The 20,355-nt window shown below is 41.4% G+C and overlaps 1 protein-coding gene across 1 annotated transcript in view; it reads left to right on the top strand.

Annotated features, from left to right (window-relative positions):
* Positions 1 to 20,355, top strand: part of KCNN2 (potassium calcium-activated channel subfamily N member 2) — a 428,813-nt gene that overhangs the window by 280,391 nt on the left and 128,067 nt on the right. The window contains exons 5-7 of the mRNA XM_023194265.3: positions 9,489 to 9,695; positions 10,528 to 11,813; positions 12,438 to 12,533. Of these exons, the coding sequence (XP_023050033.2) occupies positions 9,674 to 9,695; positions 10,528 to 11,813; positions 12,438 to 12,533 (1,404 nt within the window). The 5' untranslated portion in view covers positions 9,489 to 9,673. The remainder of the gene's footprint in view (positions 1 to 9,488; positions 9,696 to 10,527; positions 11,814 to 12,437; positions 12,534 to 20,355) is intronic.

Raw genomic sequence — 20,355 nt, 5'->3', positions numbered from 1 at the left:
ACGGGTTTAGAGGTTACCTCCCTGGAGCCAAGGACAAAGGTCAGACCTTTCTTGGCCAAGGCTAAATTCTTTTTTTTTTTTTTTTTTTTGAGATGGAGTCTCGCTCTGTCGCCCAGGGCTGGAGTACAGTGGCTGGATCTCGGCTCACTGCAAGCTCCGCCTCCCGGGTTTACACCATTCTCCTGCCTCAGCCTCCTGAGTAGCTGGGACTACAGGCGCCGCCACCTCGCCTGGCTAGATTTTTGTATTTTTAGTAGAGACGGGGTTTCACCGTGGTCTCGATCTCCTGACCTTGTGATCCACCCGCCTCGGTCTCCCAAAGTGCTGGGATTACAGGCGTGAGCCACCGCGCCCGGCCTAAATTCTTTACTACACATGAAAAAACCCAGATTGTAAATTGCCACAGAAAAATTACAGCCCATTTAATTTTGATTAATTGAAAAGGAAAGTCAGCATAATCTATTAGACTAGGTGCTGCTTATTTAGGCAGAACTTAATCAAGAGACAATACATATACACTTACGTTTTGACCTAGAAATATCCCTGCTAGGATTTTACCCTGAAGATACACGTTCATCAATTTGAAAACACATATGCACAAAGTTACTCATTTCAGCATTTTTTATTCTGCAAAACATTGGAAACAACTTGAATGTCCCAAAAGAAGAGAGTGTTTGAATAAACAGTGCTACATCCACACAGTGATGTACTGTGTGACTGTGAGAAAGATCTCTATGGATTCATATAGATACATTTCCAAAACATCTTGTTAAGTGAAAAAAACAAAGGGTAAAAGAACACACTACTCTTTGTGGAAAAAAATATACACGTGTCAACTTCCTGGTACAAAAGAAATACAAGCAGGATAAAACAGAAACTAATAAAATTGGTTTTCTACAAGGCATGGATGGGAAAAGGGCAAAAAGAATAACAGAATATGGCAATGGAGTAGGGACCTTCCTGAATTCAGATTTCTCTGAGTATACCTGTTTGCATAACTCTGACACTTAGAATCATTGCACTATTTCACAAACCCCAAAAGACAAATGAATGCTAATTAAAATCAACCAAGATGTAGGTGAAATAAAAATAGAATACAAATAGCAGCGAATGAAGCTAGCTGTATTACAGATAAGAACAACACTGAAGGAGTTTTGGGGCAGAAATAACCTATCTACCTAACTTGGAAAAACATTAATTACGACGTGTGTTAGTCTGTTCTTGCATTGTTATAAAGAAATAACTGAGACTGCATAGTTTCTAAAGAAAAGAGGTTTAATGGGCTCACAGTTCTGCAGGCTATACAAGCATGGAGGTAGCATCTGCTTGGCTTCTGGCGAGGCCTCAGGGAGCTTTTATTTTTTATTTTTCTTGAGATGGAGTTTCGCTCTGTCACCCAGTTTGGACTGCCGTGGTGCGATCTCAGCTCACTGCAACCTCCACCTCCCGCGTTCAAGCGTTTCTCCTGCCTCAGCATCCTGAGTAGTAGCTGAGACTACAGGCATGTGCCACCGCACCTGGCTAATTTTTGTATTTTTTAAAATAGAGACAGGGTTTCACCATGTTGGCCAGGCTTGTCTCCAATTCCTGACCTCAAGTGATACCTTACCACAGCCTCCCAAAGGATTGGGATTACAGGAATGAGCCACTGTACTCAGCCCTCAGGGAGCTTTTAATCAGAAGGCAAAGACAGAGCAGGCACATCACATGGCCAAAGCAGGAGTTGGGGGCAGGGTGCATAAACTTAAATAAACACAGATCTCTTTAACACTCACTCACGATTGTGAGGACAGAACCAAGCCATGCAATGACAACACCAAGCCATGAGAAATTTGCCCTCATGATGCAAACACCTCCCACCAGGCCCCACCTCCAACACTGGGGATTACATCTCAGTATAAGATTTGGCAGGGACATAGATCCAGACTCTGTCAACATGTACTATAAGGTTAAGGACAAACAGAACTGGACACAAACATTATTTGCTAGTGAGTAAATTTGTTTTCTATCTGGGAATGTACTAACTATTCTGTAACTAAGATTGAGCAAATAAATAAATATATTGTGAGTAATGAGGGCCAGATTTTTCATTGTTTCATTGTTAAAGAGCAACAAGGAAAAGAAAAAAGCAAAACTGAACTCTGTGGTATTACATTAGAATTGGGTGTATGAATATGAATTTACTTCTAAATATATATACACATAGATAGGCATAGATATTAAATATGGCTGTGTGTGTATGGGTTCATATACATGAATATATTTGTGTCTCTGATAGCTGAAAAGGCCTGTAAAAATGACATGGCAGTAACAATGAGTATACCTTTGTATGCATATCTTCATTTTTAAATTCATTCTCCAAAAAAAGAAAGAAACTAGGCATACCTGGAAAAATAGTTGACTCCAGGGCTGGGACAGAAAAAATACTAAGTTAAGCCTCGAACATCTTGTGATGCCAGAGAATGATGAACTGCTCAAAAAATAATGGGGCCATGCCAAAAGGACACAGGGGCGGAGCTCTTAATGACCAAGGCTGGAATCATTTGAGAAAAAAATAAATAATGATAATGGATTATCACTCATAGAATACAATACCCATTACCTTTACATTGTTATAATAATATTTCATTGAATAAATAAGTACATTAGGAAGTAGGGACATGTCTTTCTTTAAATATAATTTAGGTAATCAACACAGAAGATACTATTAAAGGAGGACATAACCATTAGGTAAACACCACAGTTATAATTGTTACAGAAAATAATCATTGATTGGTGCTAAAATTACTGGGTGAAATTGTGATGAGTAATGGTATGTTTGCATAATCTCAAAAAATCTAATAAGATATTTATTAACTATGGAGGGAGAAACAGTAACTTTACAGTGGAGAAATCTGGAAGACACCATCATCACCAAGTGATCAAAGTTAACATCACCAGTATTAAGAAAACCCTAGAATGGTACTCATCAGTTGCATCAGATTCTACCACTTATGGGGAAAGCCCACTTACTAGGCTGCCTGCTTTATGTGTTCTCCAAAGTCCAGATCTTGGGATAATCAAAATACTGAAATCTAGACAAGGAAATATGAGTTCTTCATCATGGAACTATGTTTAATAACCTAGACAAAACTTTCATTAATCTTATTTCAATGGTTTGGTATACTTCACATAATTTATCTTTGGGAACAAAGTGTTTTGTTTTCTATGTCTTTTTCCATTGTCTATGTGACCACTAAAAACAGTGTTTTTTTAATTCTTAATAAAATATGTAATATATTTAAATAAAAACATTACCTTTACCTTGGCTAAAAACACAAACCAAAAGAAACACCCCATGAGTAAATTAGTTCTTCATAATCATGGGAAATAGTCAGGGATTATATGTACTGCTTCAAAGCTATCCTCACCTCTAAGCGACCCTAGATAACCATCTATGAGACAGTGTTGAACTATTGGCTCAGCTTTCCCTTAGCCTCCCACTAAGGGAGCCTCCCACTCCCTTAGCTTCTCTTTTGAAGTGAGCACTCAAGTAAGTCTGATCCTAGTATTACAACCACCTGTTAATATCAAGTGAGACCCTTGCTAACTACAGAGTGCCTGCCCATGTGTGTCTTCTTGACTGCTGAGTCCTTTCAGATGTGTGCATCAAACAAGCCAAACCACATGCAGCAGGCTGGGTATTGAGTGCACTTTTGCTGCCGACTCAAAACTGAGAACATATATTTTCTAAATTAGCACCGACAACCTCTACAAAAGGCTCGGTCTCACGATGCTGTATGTATATGTCTGAGATACCAAAGGGTGTTAGGAGAGCTAAGAGGTTACAAAGAAAATTAATTAATGGCCACAAGTAGCCAGTACCAGTCATCTTCAGATACCTCCCTTTAACCATTCTTTATAGTTCAGAGTTGGGTATGGAGGCTGGTTTAATTAGATATACTAGAAAATTGTTTGAAAAGTTGGGGCAGAGGATGACCTTCTTCCCTCTGAATGATTTGGGTATGGATATGAGGCCTAAAACTGCTACAGCTCTTTTTGCTACCATGAGATAAGTTAACCTGAGGATTAAGCCAATATATATGAAGGAGGAGAATAATAAAATATCTAAGGAAACTGAAACACTGGTTGAAACACTGATGATGTCTTAACCTCTGAATCAAATAGCATTGAAGTTTTACCTAATAATACTTTCAGTTATATGAGCTAGGAAATACTCCTCGTTAAGATAATTTAACTTGTGAAAGTATCCAGTAGTTTCAACTAATTAAACGGTTTTAGGAAGGACTCATCCTAAGTAGTGAGAGAAACACATTGTATTAAATAGTAAGTTTTGTCATTAAATTGTCTAGCATATATCTGTTGTGCTTTTCCCCTGATATTTTACTTAATGTATATTGTTTTGTGTGACCTAATTGTTGTACATTAATAATTAAAACAGTAGAACAAAAGTGTTAATGGATTTACAGCCATAAGACAAAAGAGCAGTAATCTGGAATTAGACTCATTTTTAAGACAACGCTGTCTTAGAAGATGAATATGAATATGCAAACCTTGATAATTTATTTATCAAGTTATCTTGAGTGTTTGGTTGCTGGTGACATTGTTATGTTTAATTTAACTTAGCAAATTGGGTCCTTTCCCTTTGTATGAGTAGGCACCAACTCCTGGCACTAAAACAATTATTAGGGGACTGGGATTTACAAATATTCCAAGAAAGAGAGAGAATAATATAAAGTTAGATGAAGAGTAGTAGATTTTTTGAGCCTCTTTGGCAAGAGGTAGATAAGAATAAGGCAAATATAGGAATAGGGAGTTCATGAGTAACACACGGAAAGAGAATTTACAGGGCTGTGATCAGGAAACAAAAAAAATGAGTTAATATATCTCGTGCCCTAACCCTGCATGGAAGAAGAAAATAATTATGAAAATATACACTGGATTTCAAAGGGAAAATAAACCTTCAGTTTTTAGCCTCCCTATGTTTTAGCACTGAGCAACCAGAGAACTTTTGAGATTACCAAGTGTAAGCTTTGACCTCAATATTTAGGGCTAGTTTTAATATCTTTGGTTCCACTTTTGCTAACTCTTTAAGCCAGCTGTGGGACACACTGGTTTTTCTCTCCTTGTGGCATGCAGCCTGGCTTCCTTTCTCTGGTTCTCTCACTCTTTGGCATAAAAGGAGAAGCAATGAGAGGACCAGTCTGCCAGAGTGGGAGCCAAGGAACCAAGCTGGATGCCTGCAAGACTGCAGACAAGTTCCTCTGAGCTACAGGGTGAAGAATTTGAGCCTGCTCCTTCTCCCTTATTATTTGAAACAACTAAATGGCATTTGCCAGTGTCAATATTACCAAAAATTAAGAATCTACAGGCTGACAGCAAAGTAGATAGAAGAGTGTGTCTGTCTGAATACATCAGTATCTCTATTTTTTTTTTTAAACACATTTTAATTAGGTACCTTGGACCTGCAGGCATACAGCACAGCTATTTCATCTACATTTGGATTATATCTTCACAAATTATTCTGTTGATCAAGTGAAGTCAACAAGAGGACAACAGTTAAGAATCACAGAAACCAAAAAGCCAGTGAGGAGATGTCTGTGAGGCCCTTCACAGGCAGTTTCTAGTAATGAGAGGCTACTATATTCTTTGGCTGTGAAGAAGAGCTAGCAGCGTGTAAAACAGACTCACAGAAAAATTCAGAAGGTTGTGTTTGAAGTCTGGCCTCTCTTTGCTCCTCACTAGCTGTCTCACCTTGGGTAGGGCAGTCACTGCATTTCAGATATTATCTTTACTTGTAAAATGGAGATGATGATAAAACCTTTTCCTGCCTTCCATGTGGTTGTGAGATGCAAATAAAATAAACACATGAGAAACTACTTTATAAAGTAGAATGTGCTGTCTGCTAAGTTTTGTGACTTTCTAGATGCGAGCATTGTGTTTCTAGCTGCCAAAGGATATTTGTTCATGAAATCCACAGATTATTTTAATAAGACTTAGCATACACAATGATTTCTACCTGTTCACCCATTTAATTAACACAAGTTAAGTTCTAGCAAACTCAGTATGAGTTTTACCTTTGTCTTTTTTGCTGGCATCGAGGAGACTTTTATAGATATGCTAACTATCTAAGAAACTGTAGGAGACAAGGGTGAGAATAGGAAAAACTGAAAATTTAGGAAGTGAATGGATAGGCCCTAACACAATAATTAGCCCCTAAAAAATAGAGGTATTGCTAAAAATTTATAAGACCCTCACCAATACGCTCATTCATATCTTGATACTTTATAATCATAATGCAGAAGTATGAAGAACCACATTTAATAATTATGATGTTTATGTTTTCTTCAAATTAGATTTCTTATGAAGTGGGGCAATGTGTGATTTAAAAATAATAGTGTTTTTAGGGCCTTTTAATTGTTATATTTCCAGAAACATGGAATTGTTATTGTGCTAAGGAAATAGTTGATACTATCCCGATTCCCCACTTGCATTTATTGCTAAGGACAGTAAGTTCAGAGCGGCAGCGTCTCGCCACAACTCTGTGTTTGGCAGCACCAAATATTGTAGTTGACTTACCCAGGCAAAGAAAAAAATAACGATCAGAAAAACACTTACTTTGTAAGTCAAAATTTTCCTTCAGACCACACAATGTGGGAAACAGATGCCAGGGACCCCTGGTCTGATTGCCTTTGGAAATATACCAAAAACACCCAAAGTCAAGAGAACCCTGCTTTTTAAGGTACAACAAAAAGACATAGCATAGACAGTCCTATAAAGAAGAGAATTATAAACAATGGCCTAATATAAATTTGAGTAAAATAAGGGATTGGAGTGCAAACAACATGAAATTTTTTCCCAAGCTCCTGTGGTCTGAAAAAAGACATTCTTCTAAGAAAATGTGTGTGTGTTTGCGGGATGGGTGTTTGTGTGTGTGTTCACAAGCTTGAAATTCAACAACTATGGGAAAGAAATTGTTGTAGGCCATAAGAAAAAAATGGGAAATTTTTATTAAAAAGTGATGCTGGAAATATATTCAATTGATTAGATTTGAAATACATTTTGTGGATGAGTATGACCTCTGGTGTTAATCTAGGGAAATTCTCTCACTTATATGCCTTAATAGAACAAAAAGAAGCAAATTTAATTTTCTGAAAGCTTATCACTGGAAGTCATGGCCCTTGATCTGCGTCTTTTTTTACCCCCAATGTTTCTTCATTTATTTCCTCTCTTCTCTATAGTCACAAGTATAAATAAATATCTCCTATGTGCAAAGGACTATCCATGTGGAAGAATATTGCCTTTGTTGCTTCATTTAACTTTACATGTTACATGTATCTCTATAATCCTGTATAGAAAAAAAAAGGAAAAATTATGTCATACACATTTTAAATGTCTACATATAAACATAAAATTTGTTGACTTTATTAAAAGAAGAATGATGAAAATAAGAACTTCTTAAATGTTCCTGTTATAACCTAATAGTGTAAAATGTCTTAAACAATGAAGTTATGATTCAGACTAAAAATGAAACACAAAATTATCTTGTGTTTTTTCATCATAGTAATACAGGTTTATCACACTCTCAATATACAGATAGTTATTAGAAAGATGGCTTTTCGAGTGTGTGTAATCAGTTGATTTCTTAACAGAAAGCCGATAAATGTCTAGTTGATTTACTGTCTGTCCAATCACAGTGAGTTTTACATTATTAAATTATTTTATGAGCTTTTTCAAAAAAGTGGCTAGCCGGAAGTACTATTAGTCTGAGTTTTGGTGTTCCGACAGTCTCTCATGTTGTGGATCAAATTTCCACTTTCTTCTGAATTTTGTGCATTCTGTCCTCCTGTGTACCCCCTTGGAGAGAAGTGATAACTCCATGCAACATTGCCATAAATCTCAGGAGGCAATTTCTGAGATGATTATTTGTACATGATTTCTACATGATTAATGACACTGCAACTAATCCCATACTAGGGCATAGAGATATACATGGCAAAAGATATATTTTTGCCTATTATTTTGTTTTTAGAGCCTCTTTTGAAGCCTTGAATTTGCTATTTGACAAAGTCAGTTTGACACAAGGGATGCAGCCATTATTTTTCTTATGACAGTTCAGAAACTGTAGAACCTGATATCTAATTTAATGCTGGCAATAACTATTGTGGTATTTTGGGGGTGGAGGCTATGTAATCTCTTATCTAAATTTATGAATGGCTAATAAAAATATTTATTAATTTACCATAATGTTCCTTTGAAGTATTTAGATTTCTAAGGATGAATCAAACATTTTCACTCAATCGCTACCCATAGCAACTGGAAAGCTACCTAATTTGTTGAAAAGGGTCCTAATACATGTTTGATGGATTTTCTGCATGAGTTGAATTTCTTTTTCAGACCAGAAGGTTAGTAACTTTTCATAGGGAAACTTCTATTTTAATTCAAATTACTTCTCAGAATTTTTTAATAGTCACGCTTTCCACACAATTCATGCAGTATCTACTCAGCTGCCCCGAAGACTCAATTAGCTTCGTGATCCTAAACAAGTTTTATTGAATTGCCATTTTGAAGATACAGAACAAAAATAACAATAGATGATAAAAACAAAATGCTGTCTCTGATTGTTAGCCACTAAATTATATTCTTGACGAAGACCATTGAGAAATTCAAGTCCGGACAGTATGCATTATCTCAAGTCCAGGGCGATGGGACTAACAGCAGCTCTGCGCCCCCCACCCCTTTTTTTCTGCTGTTTATTTGCACGTACAAAATATTAAAATTGTTTAACATGTGTCCAAAGAATATCATAAAATGAATTATTCACTCCGTGACACTGAAAGCACACGCACGCACACTCTTACAAGCAGATACCAGGTAAGCAACTTTAGGGCAGCTGCCGAGTAGAATATCAAGACATTGGATCCAGCTGAGAATTCCAATTAACTAATCACCTAATGAGGGTGATCCGCTTTCACTCTAATTTCTAGGTCTAATTCGTTGTAATAGTCTCTGTCATAAAAATCAGGCTTTAAAATAATTTAAAATGGAAACAAATATTCAACGGGCCAATTTCTTTCATCTTCTTTAGAGGGAGACAGGAATTTGAATTCACAAAGAAACGCCAATGTAAAGACTTAAGATGGAGCAGAAACAAAGAACCTTCAAAAGGATCACCATGGTGTTGCTGCATCTCCTAGAAGAACACAGCGCAGGGGGTTTGTGAAACACCAAGTACCATTTGTGTTAGTTTATTAGAGAGTAAATAAATAATGATACCGAACTCCAACAAAACTCCAGCACTGTCCGTGGGCAGCGATTATTCAGCCCAAGCTATCATTCTTAATAATTTCTCTGCCAGGCTGCAACTACCGGGGTGAATCAGCCTGTGCCAGGCCTCTCTCCCACCCACCGCTGCAGTTAGGACTTGGCAAAGATGCTCGATGTTTGCGTTATTTGTGACCGCTCTTTGCTTTGTGTCTGCGCTGCAGGTGAGGAGGAGGAAGAGGAGCAGAAGAGGAGCTGGAGGCCGGCGGTGACTGAGCAGCCCCCACACCTTTGAGCGAGCCGCCTGCCTCTCCACCGCCTGGGAAGCCCTCGGACCTCCGGCTTCGGGCTGCCGGAGGGCCTGAGCGCCAGAGCCCAGCACCCGGCGGCCGGGGGGCGCCAGCCCCTCATGTTCCGGAGAAGGCGCAAATGTGAGCTGGCAGTAGCGGGGAAAGCCCTCCGCCCCCGCCAGGGGGACCCGGGAAGCCCTGCCGGCTCTGCTGGCGGACTGCGGGGATCCCCGCCTCCGGCCCCGCCCCCACCCTCCCCCGGCCCCGGTGCCGAGGCTGTTAACCCTACCCGCGCCGCAGCGCACTCGGGCTAGGGCGCCGCGCACCCAATCCAGACTCCAGAGCCGGCTGGCGGGGAAAGATCCGGGCGCGGGGTCGGCTATGCTCCCGCAGCGGCCGAGGCAGGGCTCAGGCCCCGGGATTCTCCCCACACGCTACTGCACTGGCGTAGCCGGCCGCCAAACTTTTTCTCCCCAAAGCCAGTGCCCCCGCAGTTACTTGGCGGGCAGCCGGCAGCCCACTCTCGGCGGGATGATCTGGGAGAAGCGGGCGTGGGACGAGGGGGCTGCTGTTTTGCAGCCCTACAAGGCATGCAGGCGGAGAAGTGGTCGGGGTTCCACACCGTCCTTGCGCCTGCCCCCTGGCCAGGGTGGCCCGATGTGCTGCAGTGGCTGGCGCAGGTGATCCGGGCAGCGCATCCAGCACTAGTCAGGGTGGCGGCGGCACGGGAGGGAGGGGCGCCTTTCTCTTTTCTCCTCCTCCTGCAGCCCAGCTGCACTGCGTGGGGGCTCTCCATCTCCAGCAGGACTGAGGGGCGCACGCAATCAGCAGGTGGAATCCCTGCCCTGGAGCGCCCTGGCTCTGGACTGCACCCCCTAGGGTTTCTGTCCTGCAGATTCCCCTCCCCATCTTTCTCTGCCACACACGCTTCCCTAAGCCGCGCGCGCCGCAAACTCAGTCTCGGTCCCCGCAGGTGATGTCATGCCCATTGTTTTGGTGCGCCCAACCAATCGGACTCGCCGCCTGGATTCTACCGGAGCCGGCATGGGCCCTTCCTCGCACCAGCAGCAGGAGTCCCCGCTCCCGACCATAACGCATTGCGCAGGGTGCACCACCGCTTGGTCTCCCTGCAGCTTTAACAGCCCTGACATGGAAACCCCATTGCAGTTCCAGCGCGGCTTCTTCCCAGAGCAGCCGCCGCCGCCGCCGCGCTCCTCACACCTGCATTGCCAGCAGCAGCAACAGAGCCAGGACAAGCCGTGCCCGCCCTTCGCGCCCCTCCCGCACCCTCACCACCACCCGCACCTCGCGCACCAGCAGCCGGCCAGCGGCGGCAGCAGCCCATGCCTCCGGTGCAACAGCTGCTCCTCCTCCGGTGCCCCGGCGGCGGGGGCGGGGGATAACCTGTCCCTGCTGCTCCGCACCTCCTCGCCCGGCGGCGCCTTCCGGACCCGCACCTCTTCGCCGCTGTCGGGCTCGTCGTGCTGCTGCTGCTGCTGCTCGTCGCGCCGGGGCAGCCAGCTCAATGTGAGCGAGCTGACGCCGTCCAGCCATGCCAGTGCGCTCCGGCAGCAGTACGCGCAGCAGCCCGCGTCCGCCTCCCAGTACCACCAGTGCCACAGCCTGCAGCCCGCCGCCAGCCCCACGGGCAGCCTTGGCAGCCTGGGCTCCGGGCCCCCGCTCTCGCACCACCACCACCACCCGCACCCGGCGCACCACCAGCACCACCAGCCCCAGGCGCGCCGCGAGAGCAACCCCTTCACCGAAATAGCCATGAGCAGCTGCAGGTACAACGGGGGCGTCATGCGGCCGCTCAGCAACTTGAGCGCGTCCCGCCGGAACCTGCACGAGATGGACTCAGAGGCGCAGCCCCTGCAGCCCCCCGCGTCTGTCGGAGGAGGTGGCGGCGCGTCCTCCCCGTCTTCAGCCGCCGCCGCCGCCGCCGCCGCTTCGTCTTCAGCCCCTGAGATCGTGGTATCTAAGCCCGAGCACAACAACTCCAACAACCTGGCGCTCTATGGAACCGGCGGCGGAGGCAGCACCGGAGGAGGCGGCGGCGGTGGCGGGAGCGGGCATGGCAGCAGCAGTGGCACCAAGTCCAGCAAAAAGAAAAACCAGAACATCGGCTACAAGCTGGGCCACCGGCGCGCCCTGTTCGAAAAGCGCAAGCGGCTCAGCGACTACGCGCTCATTTTCGGCATGTTCGGCATCGTGGTCATGGTCATCGAGACCGAGCTGTCGTGGGGCGCCTACGACAAGGTACAGGCTTGAACCCTTGCCCACGCTGCTGGAGTCGGGCACTGGGTGGTTGGGATGGGCACTGGCGGGGACCCTTTGCCTGCGGGTCCCAGCCTCCCCAGAACTATCAAGGGAGCCCGCCAGGACAGCGGGCGCGTCTAGGACGCACATCCCTAGTCAGCTAAACCACTCGGAGATGAACCCTTTCCGCGTGCAGCCAAAGTTCTCCAGGCAGTTAGGAGTGCCCAGCGCATTCGCGCACCTTTAGTAAGTGGTTCTGGGAGTCGGTGGAAACCATCTGTAATCATCCCTGGTGAATTATGTTTAGGAGGGCCCTTTCAACCCGCCCTCTTGAACTCAGGAGTAAGTTCCTCTCTGGTTTTGCTAGCCCGGAGCAGCAGCGCTTCGTTTCTCCATGGCGTGGACCCGGCAGCCCAGCCACGCGTCTTTCCAGGTCTACTCTCATCTCTTTTGGTTTTGAGGCTGAATGATCTGACAGATCACAGAGCCAAGACAGGTGCACCCCTCTCCCCTTATCTTCCTTCTGGGAGTTCAGGTCCACCTATGGGGGACTGACTGACTCTGGGGGCCAGGTGGTTAAAAGTGCTTCTTTCTTAAAAGTGCTTCTGTCTGACTGTGTTGCAGGCGTCGCTGTATTCCTTAGCTCTGAAATGCCTTATCAGTCTCTCCACGATCATCCTGCTCGGTCTGATCATCGTGTACCACGCCAGGGAAATACAGGTAACTTAGGTCCTGCTGTTTATGAATGACCCAAAGCCCTGCAGTCAGCCTAGAGAAACGCGAGGCAGCAGAGGCTTTTTCCAAGCCGTCATGTCCTTGCTTGAGGTTACAGAAGACACACGCTGTGTTGTTAGGTTAGCACCTGACCTGTTCTTTCAGGAAGTGGAAAACAACACAAGGCAGGGTAGCATATAATCATGCAGCATTTTCTGAGATGTATTTGTTGGACTCTTAAGATTTTTACTTCTCCTCAGTAGGTGGATCCTTTTCTCCAGATCAGTTACATTTTATTCCTTAAGGCCAGTTATGCACTAGTTTTAATCTAGAATGAACTTGTGTTCTTGTCTGAGACACCTCTTCCTAGTGGGTGCGTCATTATGGGAGATTGTATCTATATAATCTTCTATAATTTAGCATAGAGAAGAAAATTGAGTGATGAGTTGCTGGCTAATTTATGTAAATGAGATATGGGAAAAGATCTAACCATTTCCTAAATCCCCCACCATTAAAAAAAACCTGTTGTAAGTTTAGAATGCAAATTGTGTATATCCAATCATTAAGTATTTTTTAAAATGTAATTTAAGAGTTAAGGCCACTGTCCTTGTGAGTTTTTTTTTTTTTTTTTTCCCTAATATTTATTTTGTTTAAATGCAGCCAGGAGCTCTGTATTTGGCTGTTAGTATCCATATCAGAATGCTCTATCAAACTTCTGGGTCATCTTGTCAGTCGTTAGCCTACAAAGGAATATTAAGCCTTTTAAATTAAATTAAGTATAGAGTTTTCGAAAATTAGATTGGGATTTTTTTCAGCTTAGAATTTGCACTGTGTGGGAGGTGCAGTGGCTCAGGCCTGTGTTCCTGGTGCGTGAGAATTTGCACTATGTATTTTCTGATTTCTTCTTTTCTTTTTTGAGCAGTTGTTAGACATTTGGTAGTACTATGAGACCCTTAATTTAGGCCATCTTCCTTTAGACTGCCTCAATTTTAAGCTGCCTTTCAATTTAAAACCTTACATAGGATTTGCCATTGAAGTCATTTAGTATTAATTTAAATTAAATTAATTTTAAATTAGTAACTAGCAAACACAAGGTAAATATGGGAGAAATCATTTTTAATGATTGCCCAGACAAAATGATTCTGCACATCACTCCAAATGCGGAGGGAGAAATTACTTCACCTTGCCTTTATATTTGTAAAACTTTGAAAAATGTGTTTTTGAATGGATGAGGATGGAGAATGATAATTAGAAAGAGTGAGACTCCTCGGAAATAGATAACAAAACTGCACTGACAAAATGAGATGAACACATTTAAATTTTTAAAAGTTTTAACAGTTTACGTAGATTCATCTTTAATTCAATACTCGTGATGGTGGGCTTTTGAGATTCTTTTGAACATTTTAAAGAGATACTAAAATATAACTTAAACATTAGAAATTTGTCTTTTCATTTTGACTTGAAGAGTAGACAATTAGAGCTGGAAAGAACAAAATAGGTTTAATGGTCCTTTGACTCAGTTTACAGGTAAGGAATCTGAAATCAGCAGAGGTAGCTTGCCGGGCCACACAGCTAGACAGTGCACAGTGAGAACCAGCCCTGTCCTAGCTTCCAGGCCATAATGCTTCCCTCTGCGATCTGCTGCTACATGCCAAAAACCCTGAAACATGGATATTTCTTTTTCTGCAGTTTCCCTCTAAATCCAAAAGTTTGGTATATAAATTCACTTAAACTTAAAAGATTATTCCAAAATGTTCTTACATATTTTTAAAAATCAAGTTAACTTGAAAAATGTTTTGCTTAGTGATTCTGAAATGAGAGACCTTGCTGGGTTTTATTAAATATCACCTTTGTGTTATTGTCTGTTCCTTCTGAAAATCACACAGCTAAACAAACATTCATGGGGGAGGACATTTGCTGGTATTAACATCAAGAACAAAGTGTCTTGAAAACACTGACTCTTTAAGAATCACTGGGAGATTTTTTGAAGTAATTCATAGGAGTCTAAGAAGAGCTACCAAATGTTAACTATTTATTTAAAAAAATTGATATTAGAACGCTTACAATTTACAGAAGTTAATAAAAACATCATATTTTTATAGATTAATGCTTGAAAGCATTCCACTCATTGGCTAATTTTGAGGATGATTTCAGTTATGCATGTGCACATGTATTTTGATGAGGGTATGTATTGCATGGGTGAGAAAAATGACATGGAATGACCCTCCACGGCAAATATGCACAGTGAACTTCCTTACTGTTGGGCAACATAAACGTTATAGAATGTTATATGTTTTAAAAGTGGGTTTATTTTATATGATATGTGGCTTCTGTTAAACCCACTACACTTAAGATAATTTCAAAATAGATGCTTGGATCATATCATTTAATTATTTTGGATGTAGGTTTGTTACTCGGTATACTATGTAGAGAGATTTCTCCTTTCAGCTGAAACTCCAAATTCTTACATGAGATACTTTTATTTAAAAAAATAAAATAAAATGGAGAAGGGTCAAATAAATGTGAAGACCCTGAAACAGAAGTCAAGAACCAGAAAAAAGTAAAGATGTTCTAATTCGTCCAGAGAAGAGCGTCAACAGCGCTGTCAAATACCTTACTCTGAAACGCAATGAAACCAACTGCCCAGGCTTATGTGTATGCGTGGAAAATGATGAATTACGCCCCCCTCCTTTTTCATTTATTGATGTCACTGCTGTACATGTATTTTTTTTCATAAAAAGTTTTAAGCTAATGAGCACTTCCCAACTCATGCTAAATAATTCCAAATATATCAATTAACTTTGAGCTAAGAAACTAAATGCAAGGTTATGCTGCCATTCATAGCGTGTCCTCGGATGTAGCATATAATCTAAAAGAACAGTTTTGCTTTTTCTTTTTAGCATATCAGTATTGTAATCAGAAAGTTAAAGCTAGCCAGTGTAGATTTCTGGTGCATGATATGATTTCTCACTGCATTCAGGAAAAGTAAGTGTTATAACTGACTTTCTGGCTCTGGGTCCTCTGGAATTGCTTAATGAAGCAAGAGGAGGCCCTGACATTTTCATGGAGAACCTTGGAAAGCAAGTCTGTGTGACCTTTTATAAAATGTTTATACACACTCTGGCAAAATAAGATGGTTCAGGTGAGTCATGGACGGAAGTGCTTGAATTAAAACAGTATGGGGAGGCTTTGTAAGATACCAGCCCAGTAAATTTCAGCTTTGGTGTTATTTTTCAGTACCACAGACAGCTCAGTGCACCAGGCAACAATTTTGTTCATTTTACTAATTACTTTTATACGTCACTACCAAAAATGAAATCACATTTTTGGTCGTAATACTTACAAAATATCAGATTTAGTAGTAGTAGTTTTTAGCTAAGGAGATATTAGACTTTTTCAGGTGATAATGAACTTGTTTTCTATATCTGTCAGTAAAGCTAAAAAATAAATGAATGAACACATAAAGAAATTTTAATAAATGCCTATGTATCATGACCTTCTGACAAAACATAATAGGGATTATTTTTATACAGTTTGGAAAGGTCCCTTGATATTAAGTAAGTAGCCTCCCTACCTCAAGTCTCAAGGTCAAATTATAGGTAAAACAGAAACATGCTTTTCAGTGACTTTTTTTTTTTTTTTTACCCCACCCCGCAGCGGGGTTGGAGATAAGTCTCTGACAGAATAAGTACAAAATAAAGTTCAACTATTCTTTAAGATCTTCAACATCAGAAATTTTCAGTGTAGCTTCCATGTCATCTTTGCAGCTTTAGTATACTATTATTTTTCTTGTAGAAGTAATTTTAGATGAAAGAGTTGTTTAGTATTTTGAGGTAGGCAAACATAAGATTCTAGACGGGGACAGAAAACCCGTTGGACTAGTGCCTGATCTGTCTGGTTTTCATGGGTCTTGGAAGAAGGGCAGATGATATACTTTGTATACTTTGAATTGGAAAACATTTTCATTTGTTTGTTTTTGTAATATACAGCTGACTTTTGAACAACATAGGTGAACTGTGTGGATCCACTTATACACAGATTTTTTTTTCAGTAAATATAGTGGGCCCTCCATATCCGTGGGTTCTGTATCAGCACAAGTACAGTATTCACTGGCTGTAAAATCCTCATACAGGGGGTTGACTTTTCATTTATGTGGGTTGCAAAGTGTTGAAAGACTGGAGTATACCTGGAATTTGGTGTCTGGGGGGTTCCTGGAACTAATCCCCTGTGGTTACCAAGGGACAACTGTAATTATGTAATAAATAGCATTAGGGAAAGCAGTGATTTTATTTGTTATGTTTTATGATGGAATAATGCTTTTCATCATCTTTCAAGTTAGCTTTTCAGAGATGGACTCTATAGCTCTATAATCGGAAGAACAGAAATGAAAATTTCTCTTCATTCATGCACCAAGGCCACAGAAAAGAGGAGAGAGTGAGTGAGGGTGGGGCTTCACCTGGGCTGGTTGGGGAGGGGTGGTCCCTGTCTACTAGCAGGCTCTGTGGTTTGCTATATGAAGGCTCAAGGCTGAAGAAGAAGGAAAGAATGTTCTCTTTTCTACTTCTACAGAGAGCAAACAGGTGTTTGCAGACCATGCAGGAAATACTGCATATAGTTACTATTTTTATTAATGAAATAACCAATACACATAATAAAAGTAATTCAAACAGTACAGCAGAGTTTAGAATAAAAAGTGAAAGTCATATTCTCTCAGTCATGTTTCTCAGAGGTAACCACTTTTAAGTTATATATATATATGCCTTCAGAACTTCAATACAGAATATTTAGGTGTACACCCATGCCTTGCTTATATTCTGTAGTGTATCTTGGAGGTTTATCCTCAGCAGCAGTAGGGACCTATTTCTTTTTTTTTTAGCAGGTACATAAGATCCTATTCTATGGATGTACTGTGGTTTACTATCTGAGAGCTGATAGGCAATTTGGAGTTTTCTAAGTTTTTGCTGTTACAAGTAATATTACAATGAACATCCTTATATATTTATTTTAATCTATCTAGAGTATGTACATATGGTAAATTTGCAGCAGTGAGACTGCTGAATCAAAGGGAGTTTGCATTTGAAATGGAGAGGTATTGCCCACTAGTCCTCTAGAAGGGCCGTCAGAGTTTATGTCTCTGCTTTCTCACTCGTTATTCCTCCACAGCATTGTCAACACTGGATGCTATAAAAAGATTTATTAAAGAAATCTAAAAAGTTTACCATTTTCTTGCAAAACATTTTTTGGTGACAAATTGTTTAAGGACAAAGCTCAAGGTCTCAGGCTTCTTTGCATCTATTTTGTAGTATCTAGCAGTGCGTTATCTAATCTGCCGGCAAATGGAGTTATCAGAAGCAAATGTTTGCCAAAGTTTTATTATTTCAGTTAGAAAAATTTGCATCCTGGCTAACACGGTGAAACCCCGTCTCCACTAAAAATACCAAAAAAATCAGCCGGGCATGGTGGTGGCATGCACCTGTAATCCCAGCTACTCAGGAGGCTGAGGCAGAGAATGGCCTGAACCCGGGAGGCAGAGCTTGCAGTGAGCCCAGATCGCGCCACCACACTCCAGCCTGGGTGACAGAGCAAGACTCTGTCTCAAAATAAATAAATAGAATACAATAAAATAAGATTTGGAGGAGGTTGTTGAAGATGAAGGAAGCTAAAGAAGTAGAAGGAATTATCTTGGACTAGTCTTAAGTTTTCTGCTATGGTAGTTTCATGTACCTATGAGGTAGATAAAAATTATAGCAACAGGTTGAAGGTAAGACTCCAAAAGATAGTGAGGTAGAAAACTTGCCTGAATTCCTTTGTTGAGTGGTTTTCAGCTCAGTGACTAATGTCTATATTGCCAGCAACCTCTACATCAGAAGTAATGAGATGCTCAGTCCCTTTGACTTTGTGTATACACTGTAGTAACGAAATCACTCAGGACTAATTTTCTCTGCCTGCCTGTGTAAAGATCTCTGCATTATTAATGGGTGTAACACTAAATAAAGCGATCCTGGTGTGTTTACAGAGCAGCATCACAAATGAATGAAGAGTGGAACTTTAGGTTTACCACAAATGGGTTTTCTAGAGCATCCAACCTGTTTCTGGGCCATGTTTTGTACAGTTCAGAGATAAAGTCACTGTGGACTGTCATCATCCCAAACCACACTTGGCAGGGAGCACCATGGCAGCCTGCACTGATTTAACTTCAGAGAAGTTATATTCGGTTAGGATAGGAAGTGGTTTTGTGGGGTTGTTTTAGGGAGAGTTTCTACTCATTAAGAAATAATGTAATATTTGCTACTTTGGGAGTATATTTTCAACTTGAAACTCCTTAAGAAATCTATTTATAAAACTAGAAAACACACGGAGGGATCTTAATTATTATTGAACCCAGTATCCTACCCATCATGAGAATGTCCTTTATGTCATTTTTAATAAAAGTGAGTCACCCAGTTCCTGCTTAAACTCTTTTCCCGAGATTGTCAGTTCATACATGTACAAGGCTGTTTCATTCTTAGCTCTTATTTTTAGTAAGATTTTATGTTCAGGTGAAGTCTCATTTTTATTTATTCCATATTCAACATTTTAAAAGTTTTTGAGGTCTGCAAATGCAATGAGGAATAAGACAGGAGGGGCCCTTTCCTCTTGGAGCTGATATTCCAAGGACGAGGGGTTAAAGAGAGACAAAAATCAATAATAAAATCTTTGGAAGTTGTGATAAATTCCCTAGATGAGAGACAAAGGACTGAGATAGAAAGTTGGGAGACAAGGGTTGCATACATCAGACAGGACCATCAAGGGAGGACTTTCTGAGGAAGTGACATTTAAACTAAGACATAAATGGAAAGGAGTAGCCAGTATTGCCAGAGTCTGGGAACTACCTGTGTGAAGGTCTCATGACCAGGAATTTACTGTGCTTAAGCAAATGAGAGCAAACTAGCATAGCGTAGCCCAAGCAGGAGCAGAATGGTACCAAATAGAGTAGGAGGGGATAAAGGGACCTGGTTTTCAAGGATCTTGAGGCAATGGTAAAGATTTATGGATTGTTTTTCTTTTTCCTCGACGTGCAGGAGGGAAGTCTTAGAGTTTAAAGCAGGCAAGGCTCATAATCCAGCTTAATGTTTAAGCAGGCCTTGTTTTGATGCTGTCAGAATTGGCCTGGATACTATTAGGAAGTTGTTGGCAAGCTGTTTCATAGAGAGAGACGATGCTCACCTGGCTTAATAGCGTTCTTGCTTGTAGCAGCCATAGAGATGAGAAGTGGGCTGACTGGAGGCCTGTGTTAGAGATAGAACAGACTTACCATTGGACAGAATGTGGCAGGTAAGGGCAAGGGTCATTACAAAGATGATTGATGGGGTTCTGGCTGGAGCAGCTGAGTGTATTGTGCTGAGAAGGGAAGACTCAAATTGAGGAGCAGGGTGTAGAGTCAGGAATTTCTTTTGGCATATTTGCCAAAATATATTTGAAATTCTGCTGATTATATATGAGAGTCTGGAGTGCAGAGGAAGTCTGTACCGGATATTTAAATATGGTAGTTATCAGCACAGAGACTATTTAAACCCACAGGAATTGATGAAATCACTGAGAGAGAATAGAAAAATGAGAAGGTTGAGAGTTGATCATTCTCTGACATCTAGAGGTTGAGTAAAGTAAGAACTAGAAAGAGGAGACAAGAATGAATTGTCCCTGAGATGAAGGAGTCTAAGAGATAGTGTTTTAAGGAGGGCATAGCGCTCTATATTGAATGCTACCAAGGTCTGTTAATATGGGATAGAGAAGTGCTTTTTGGATTTGGAAAATTGAAGGTCATTGCTGACCTTGATGAGCCATTTCT

This window comes from Piliocolobus tephrosceles, chromosome 4 (genome assembly GCF_002776525.5).
Source record: "Piliocolobus tephrosceles isolate RC106 chromosome 4, ASM277652v3, whole genome shotgun sequence".
Classification (NCBI taxonomy): Eukaryota; Metazoa; Chordata; class Mammalia; order Primates; family Cercopithecidae; genus Piliocolobus; species Piliocolobus tephrosceles.
The sequence above is the reverse complement of the archived record's forward strand: the minus strand, read 5'-3'. Positions and strand labels throughout refer to the sequence as shown.